General features: G+C 38.1%; 1 protein-coding gene across 1 annotated transcript in view; it reads left to right on the top strand.

Moving 5' to 3' along the window:
* Positions 1-1316: 1316 nt before the first annotated feature.
* PTPN12 (protein tyrosine phosphatase, non-receptor type 12) overlaps positions 1317-8788 on the top strand; it is a 53482-nt gene continuing 46010 nt past the window's right edge. The window contains exons 1-3 of the mRNA XM_010001796.1: positions 1317-1419; positions 5180-5256; positions 6269-6364. Of these exons, the coding sequence (XP_010000098.1) occupies positions 6341-6364 (24 nt within the window). The 5' untranslated portion in view covers positions 1317-1419; positions 5180-5256; positions 6269-6340. The remainder of the gene's footprint in view (positions 1420-5179; positions 5257-6268; positions 6365-8788) is intronic.

Genomic DNA, 8788 nt, shown 5'->3' with positions numbered 1-8788 from the left:
TCTTTTGTTTAAAAATTGTGTGCAGTGAGTCTTTCAAGTGTTACAGTAGTTTTTTTTAAGAATTCAAAAAAAAAAACTGGCTTTCCAATCAAATACTCTTATTTATGGCGTCCTTCTCTCTCTTTGTTGCATAGTCCGTGATAAACAAGGTTTATATTTTTAACTAGCAATCAACCTCACCCATACTTCCCCTTCCCCAAAAGAAAGCAACCCATGAAGATTTTCCTTCTTCAAGGATGAGGATCAGGCATCAAAGATGAAACAAAGGGAAACATGAACCTGTGTAGGGTATCTAGCACTCTATGGAATACTAAGGTCATTTGAAGCTACACTCTTTGCTTTCCTCTTGATCACCTTATGTATCTCCTCCATGTCAGTGTCAATAGAATGGCTGGTTTTGCAACCACCTAGCTTTAGTTGGAAGCCAGAGTAAACTACACGAGTCCTTCAGGTTCCTTTTTAAATCTGGAGACTTACACAATCTCAAGTTAGAAGCACTGTTGACTCCTCTTGTATTTTTTCAAAGAATATTTATACTCTTCATCCTCAGTTTTAAGATAGCAAAGGCCTAATTTTAGTGGGATGATAAAGGCTGTATCACTCTTGTTATTTCCTAGGTTGCTGGAAGGGATGGGTTGGATTTTGTTATTAAGGGGGTTGACTTTTTCAAATTTCTAGAATTTGAAATATATACAGGGAAAAAATAAGGTGTTGTGAATACAGCAGACCCCCTATCACTTACCTCAATTGTGAATACCATGTATCTGAGGGGAAGGGACCTCCTTTCTTTGGGTGTGCTTGAAGCCCAACAGGTGTTTGGTGTTAGAAGTTGATGCCTCTTAAAAGCGAGATTTTGCTTTCTGTTCAGTTGTCAGCATGTTAGAAGCCACATATTTCAGAGCAAAGTACCAGCTGCTCTCAGCTGCTTCTGCAACAGCCTGTTCTGTTCTCTTCCTCCAGGTATTCTGAGCAACAACAGATTTTTCTGTTTCTCACAGGTATTCTTAATGCAGTTGTTACTCCCTAACAGGGCAGCACATTCCCTAAATAAAATATAGCTATATTCTGTACTGCTGCTGTAGTGACTTTTCCAAAGTTCTACATCTTAAGATGTACAGAGCTGATTTCAACATGGTTGTAAATTGCTGATGACCTAAAAGTACTGGATAATTTGTTTTTTAAAGTTCATAATTGTGAATATTGTAAAAGAGAGAAGCATTTTTGAGTGGTCTTCTGCTTCATCGGTGAAGATATTACCTAATGATGTTTCTGTTATCTTGAGGCTTGAACATATAAATGTTTTATTTCAGAGGTTAAGAAGATTATCAACAAAGTACAGAACAGAGAAGATCTACCCAACAGCCACTGGAGAAAAAGAAGAAAATGTTAAAAAGAATAGATACAAGGACATATTGCCATGTAAGTCTGATTGATGTGTTAATACAAACCAAAGTCAAGTGCTTGTTATTCTTGATCTAGTTTAGATTTTACTATTTAGCTATTACTGAAAGGCAAAATTGGAGATAACTTGCTGAAAGGTAACTTTTTTTTATTTATTTGTTTTAACTTGGAAGGCAAGTAAGTGAACATTTGTATATTTTACTAGAAGAGCTGTCACCTAAAGACAAAAAGTGTGCTAGGTCCCAAGCCCAATTGAGCTGACATTTTCAGTTTAGATTGGACTAGTCTAAAACCTTACTATGTGCTTGATTGTATTTTTTCTCCAGGAGCATGTTATTCAGGGTGGAAAGCAAATGTCAGCACAAACTCTAGATGAAATTTTAAGGAAACTTAAGGAACCTGGCTTTGTGATTCAAAGTAAAATTGATCTTTTTTTGCTTGTTTGTGTCCTGCAAATGGTGTCAGAGAACTTTCAGTACTGGATTATCTTTAGTTTGTGTTTTGCTGGAGCCCAAATCATGTTCTTTGTAATGTTTGAATACAGGAAACGAGTCAGAGCAGAATTTAAATTTTAAACCCATCAATGTGTGGATAGAACAGATAGTGAGTGATTTATAATGACAAGATTGCCTGTTACAGACTCACTTTGTGTAGCTCATGAGGCCATGTGTTTCAGCAGCTCTGACTGTACTTCTCAGTAGGAACAGCTGACAGTGAGATAAAAGAATAGATTTCTGATAAATGCAATTTTTCACATCCCAGAAGATTAGCTACAGATACATTTTACTTGGCTTAGCTTTCTCAGAAGTGTCGGAAGGTTTATAACCAATTTGAAGTTGGAAATGATCTTAAGCATCATTAGCTTTCATTTTGAAAATGTCTTTTCTAGTAATAAAAGTCAGTGAATTACTGTGTGGTTTAGACTGTTGTAGACCTGTGTGCTCTGTTTTTCTACTGCTGCAATTTTTACTGTTTATCAGTGCTTGAAACAACACTTCCAGGGGTAAAATTGGTCCCTAAGCCACAGGCCCTAGACTGATTAACAGGGTGGGCATAGTGCTTCCTGCTGCAAGGATGGAAAGGCACATATTCAACTTTTGCTGGAGGATATATGTATAGCATATATCACATACTGAAGAGTAGTGTGGTACTAGGGTCATCATCAGCGAAGTTTTTAAATATAGGGAGCTTTGTGTTTGGTGTTTTTGGTTGGAAGGAAAAATGCTTAATGGATGGAGTGAAAAAGAGATCGGAATTTATTGTTGTCTTTTAGGAGTTGTTACACTTTCTTCCATGCTGGTGTTTTGGTAGGTCATGAACAGCATCACTTGTCTTGCTAGTACCTAGGCTGAGCAAATGAGACACTTACTAGCTAATACAACAGTGAATTGCTGCCACTGGAGTAGTAGATGGGCTTTTCTTTCATTTATATATATACTTTAATTTATAAAAAAAAATTGAGTCATTGGGATCTGAAGGAACACACAGATCACAGTGAGGAAAATCAGAGGTTATATTTTCAGCTCAAGTGAAAATATTTTCAAGCATCCAAAGGTTCCAGTACTGAAGTGATGGGAGACCAGCTTGACACAAATGAAAGCCTTGGAGGAGGAAGGGGGGACGTACTTCACTTATCTCTTATAAATCCAGAAAGGAACTTAAAAATATAACTTAATTTGAGCTCAGTGCTACATTTATCAGAAATAGTTGCTGCTATCAGAGAGAGCAGTACCATGTGTGCATGTTCACATTACAGTTTACAAAGCCAGCCTAAAAGTGAAACATGATGTTCACTGCTCACCAATCAGACACCAGTTAGTAATTGTGAGCTGAGCCTTTAAGATATATATCCAAGCACTTAATTTTCTGAATGTGTAACCCACAGTGAAATTTTTATTGGAGAATTCTGTTCCAGACTTAAAACTCTAAAAGAGCTGAGCTGTGGCAGATAGAGGCAGGCTGGAAATTGTGATGTTTGGAAACTGCTCTAGAATTTTTGATTTGCTCTGCTGGGAAAATAGGAGCCCTCTTTAGCCTACCACTTTAATAGTCTGATCTGCCCTTTAAAAGTAGTTTTAGTATCCAGTCTGTGACACCATTGCATGTTTGTCAAGTGTTCTTGCTTCTAGATTATATGCATGAGAGTATAATACAGTGTAGTATATTTCAAGAGTTTCTCTTGCCTTTATGTGCATTTTCTTTAGGTCTGTGATCTATGTGTCTTGCCATCTACTCTTGTGCTTTTTTAGGAAGCATTATGTGGTAACACGAACATTTTTTGCGTGTTATCAAGACTCTGGCAGAAATTTTCACCATCTTGGAAGACTTTTTGAAATAGTTTTCTATATAGAAATAACTCTTAGCATGTAGTTCTTGTGGGCATAATTCCCTGTTTTATTACCAGTGATGTTTTGACAAAAATAAACCCAAACTGAAGCAACTGTACTTCCTCTTTCTAAATAGACTTGTTCTTTCTGTTTTTTTTCTTGGATTTAGCTCTAATAAAAGTTTTAGCAGCTGTTCTGTGGTTGAGGAATTGACCCTGGGAGCAGAAATGAACAAACTCTTTGAGCAGATGCTGTTTCTGAAGATGCTTTTGTTCCCCAGTTGGAAGATTTATTTTTGTTTAACCTGGATTTCCAACTAAAACAGCTTTTATTGTAGATATAGCTTGAATTATTTTTATGGGGTGGTTATGAAGTCTTGATATCAAGAAGAGCTGGAAGGACTGTTGAAGCTGCCAGCCACCTACGTTCATTCTTAGTAAGACTCATCAAGTTGTTTCTGTATTAAAGATTCACTAATTTATTTTTTTAATGCCAAAAAGGATTCTGAGATATTTAGTTTATTCTGTCAACAAGTAATAAAGGCTATTTTTCAGACTGCTGAGGATTTTGGTCTCCAAAGATCTGCTGTTTTTGTAAGAAGCTTTTTCTTGAAATGTCAAAACTCCCTAAATGAAGGAGTCTGCTGCTTCTAGTTCAGTAGTGCCCCAGCAAAGTGCCTAGCTCAGTGTTAGGGGCATAGAAGTCAGTCTGCCTGAGCAATAAATCCTAGTGCATGTTTCATGATGGAGTCATCCTTGGCAGAGGCTTTTAGGACTTGCCAGCTGCTTTAATTGTGCACTGTTTTTTTTTTTATTCTTTCTGCTTTCTGTAAATGTGTCTGGAATTCTGACCATAATGTTCTGTGTTAGTATTGTGTAACTACAATTTTGATTACTTTTGATCAAGGACAAGGGGTAATGGGTGCAAATTAGAGCATAGGAGGTTCAAGGTGAATACCCGAAAAAATTTTTTTTCCTGTGAGAGTGACAGAGCCCTGGAACAGGCTGCCCAGAGAGGTTGTGGAGTCTCCTTCACTGGAGACATTCAAAACCCACCTGGACACGTTCCTGTGTGATGTGACCCTGCTCTGGCAGGGGGGGTGGACTAGATGATCTTTTGAGGTCCCTTCCAACCCCTAGGATTCTATGATTTTATGAATTGAATTTTGCCTTTTTGTAATGAACCATTCTTGGAATTCCAGTAGTTGGTACTCTGTAAAGTTCAGCATCAGAAGAACACAGCAATAGGACCTGCTTTGCTTTTCCCTACCTGAGTTGATTTACCCATAAATTAAATTAACTTACTTGCTTGTGTGACTTCCTTTGGAAAACATTCTTTAATGCTTAATTTCTTCTCTACAGACAATATGTAGTGCATCTGTTCTATTTACTGTTGCATATTGATTTACATGTGTTGCCATTCTTACTTAAAAAAGTAAATTCTTCTTTTAGTTGATCATAGCCGAGTTAAACTGACCTTAAAAACTCCCCCACAAGATTCAGACTACATCAATGCAAACTTTATTAAGGTATGTATTGCTGTTTTAACAGTTCTTAAATTCTTTTTAAGCTGCTCTCTCATATAAATGCAGTTTTAATACTATAACTGGAGATAAGAATTTTAAACTGAGGTGAAAGGTTTTATTTTGTTATGGCTTCAATAAATTTGCAAATATCATGCTATTTATAAAGCAATTTACAAAGTTTGAATGTTGCTCTAGGTGTAAGTGTAATATAAAATACTTTATTTTAAAGTGACAGACAGTTGAGTTGAAGCTTAATACCATAGGAAAAATCAGGTATGATTGTTTTAAGAGTTGGTAGTGTTAAAAATACCAGATATTGAGAGGCTCTTTTCAGGGATCATAAGTGAGATGTTTTACAAATTGTGTGTTAGTGTGCACTTTTTGCTGCGTGTGGTAGAAATGTGGCAATGGAATTACATCTTAACATTCTTAATGAGAAGCCAGAATTTGGCTAAAAGATTGTTAGACTTTTATTTCAAAGTGTGAATATCTTGGGACTTGCCTTGTAGCCTTACTCTGATGCTGCTTCAACACAGTAATGCTTATTCAGAAACAGGTGTTCCTGTAAGTCTTAATTCTTGAATGTCTGGGTGGAAAAGTTGAATGTAAATGTCTTCAATCTTTTACAGAAAACATTTTTTTTTTTTTTTTTTTTAAATGTGATGTTACTGGGGGAGGGGTAACTTAAATATGCTCAAAGGATGCTTTTTAGCAGAAGGATTTTCAAATTTCCAACATTAAATGTTTGTGTAACAAAGAAAGTGCAGACTTAAAGGGAAACTTAATGTTTTCCGTTCCAGTCTGGCAGCACAGTAGCTATTATAATCTTGGGTTCCCTTGAAATCACTAGCAGAATTCCCAGTAGTGTAAATGGAACTCATATTTCATATTCACCCTTCCTGTTGTATAAAATAATATATATACTCATTTTACATTACTATAACCTCAAGCCTTTTCTATTAAGTGCATACAAATTTTCTTTATGTCCATTAATGGTTCATTTTTTCATTCCCAGGGAGTACATGGGCCAAAAGCATATGTTGCTACCCAGGGACCATTAGCAAATACAGTAATAGATTTCTGGAGAATGATCTGGGAATACAATGTTGCTGTAAGTACCTGCTTAAAAACCAGACATGGGTATTACCTTATTTTGTGGCACAGTGATTGTGTGTCTTTTGCCTGAGCTGGCTGCTGTTATCAAAGATGTTGACAGTGATTTAGTCCATTTACTTATCAAATCTTGGTTTTGTAGTTTAAATAGCATTCTACATGTAATTATTATTATTTATTCAATTTAATAATGTGAATTCAAAGTAATGACTATGAAATAATGCATATTTATTAAAAGGTTGGTGCTTGGTTGTATCTGTCCTGTAGGAGACCTTACAACTCTGACTTAATGTAGATTTACAAAATAGGATACAGAAGCAGCATGTGATACAAGAGCTTACCTTTCTGTTGATGCTAATTTTAAGTTACCTATTGGCTTATATATTCTATATCTGTATAAACATCTATTGTCAGGAGTTAACTTTTAAGTACTGGTAAAATTGGATATGTTCAACAAATAATTTCTGAAAATATCATTGCTTTATCAGACACTTAAATCATGGTTACTTACTGTAACAAATAGCTTGCTTGTTGGTGTATTTTTATTGTGCTAGTCACATTAATGTATCTGAAATACTATGTACCTGAAGTACCACGAGGTAAAGCCCTGGAGGCAGGAGGAACCAAAGAAAGCTGGTTAATATTCAAGGGTCACCTCCTCCAAGCTCAGGAGTGATGCATTTCACAAAAAGGAAGTTGGGCAAAAACACTAGGAGGCCTGCATGAATGAACAAGAAGCTCCTGGACACAAACACCAAAAGGAAACATGCCAAGGGTGGAAGCAGGGACAGGTAGCCTGGGAGGAATACAGAGTATTTGAGCAGTCAGGGATCAGGTTAGGAAAGCTAAAGCTCTGGTAGAATTAAATCTGGCCAGGGACATCAAGGGCAAGAAGAAAAGCTGCTATAGACATGTCAATGATATAAGGAAGACTAGGAAAAATGTGAGCCTTCTTCAAAAGTAAACAGGAGACCTGGTTACCTGGGATATGGAGAAAGCTGAGGAACTGAATTACTTTTTTTGCCTCAGTCTTCACCAGCAAGTGCTGAAGTCATACTACCCAAGTCACAGAAAGCAAAGGTGGGGAATGGGAGAAGGAAGAACAACCCTTGTGGGGGGTAGATCACTTTTGAGACCATCTAAGGAACCAGAAGGTGCACAAATCCATGGGACCTGATGAGGTGAATCCATAGGAACTGATGAGATGAATCCACAAGTCCTGAGAGAACTGGTAGATTAAGTTGTTAAGCCACTATCCATCTTATTTGAGAAATTATGGCAGTCTAGTGAAGTTCCCACTGACTGGTAAAGGGGAAACATAACCTCCATTTGTAAAAAGGGGAAAAAAGAAGAGCCAGGTAACTACAGGCCAGTGTAATTTAAGCCTGGCAAGATCATAGAGCAGATCCTCCTGGAAGCTATGCTGAGGTACATGGAAAGTAAGGAGGTGACTGATGGTGGCCAACATGGTTTTGCTAAGGGCAAATTGTGCCTGACAAATTTGGTGGCTTTCTAGGGCAGTGTTGGTGGATAGGAAGACCAGCTGATGTAATCTACCTGGAGTTCTGCAAAGCGTTTGACACTGTCCTGTGACATCCTTGTCTTTACTTTGGAGAGATGTGAGCTTGATGGATGGACCACTTGTTGGATAAGGAATTGTTTGCACTCAGTTTTGGCTTGATGTCCAACTAGAGACCAGTGATGAGTGGCATTTCTCACATGTCAGTACTGGAACTGGTGCTGTTTGACATCGTTTTTGGTGACATGGACAGTGGGATTGAGTACACCCTCACAAGTTTGTTGATGACTCTGAGCTCTGAGAGCTCAGATGCCATCCAGAGGGACCTTGACAGGCTTGAGAGGTGGGCCTGTGCAAACAATGTTAAGTTCAGCAAGGCCAAGGGCAGAGTCTTGCACATGGGTCAGGGCAATCCCAAACAAAATACAGGTTGGATGGAAAATGGATTTAAAACAGCCCTGAGGAGAGGGACTTAGGTTGCTTGATGAGAAGCTCAACTTGAGCCAGCAATGTGCACTTGCAGGCCAGAAAGCCAACCGTGTCCTGGGCTGCATCAAAAGAAGTGTGGCCAGCAGTCACGGGAGGGGGTTCTGCCTCTCTACTCGGCTTTCATGAGACCCCTCCTGAAGTACTGTGTCCAGTTCTGGAGCCCCCAACATAAGAAGGACATGAAGGTCCTGGAAAAAGTCCAGAAAAGAGCCACAAAGATGAACAGAGGACTAGGAGGATCCTACAAAGACAGCCTGAGAGACTCAGGGTTGCTCAGCCTGGAGAACCAAAGGGTCCAGGAACATCTTATAGCAGCCTTACAGTACCTGAAGGAGCTCCAGAAAAGCTGGTTGGAAGGTTCCTTCAAACCCAGACCATTCTACGAGTCTATAAAATAGCTTCAAATATGATTTT

Source organism: Chaetura pelagica, unplaced genomic scaffold (genome assembly GCF_000747805.2).
Source record: "Chaetura pelagica isolate M959 unplaced genomic scaffold, ChaPel_1.0 scaffold137, whole genome shotgun sequence".
Lineage (NCBI taxonomy): Eukaryota > Metazoa > Chordata > Aves > Apodiformes > Apodidae > Chaetura > Chaetura pelagica.
Note: the sequence above shows the minus strand (reverse complement) of the source record. Positions and strands in the feature narration are given on the sequence as shown.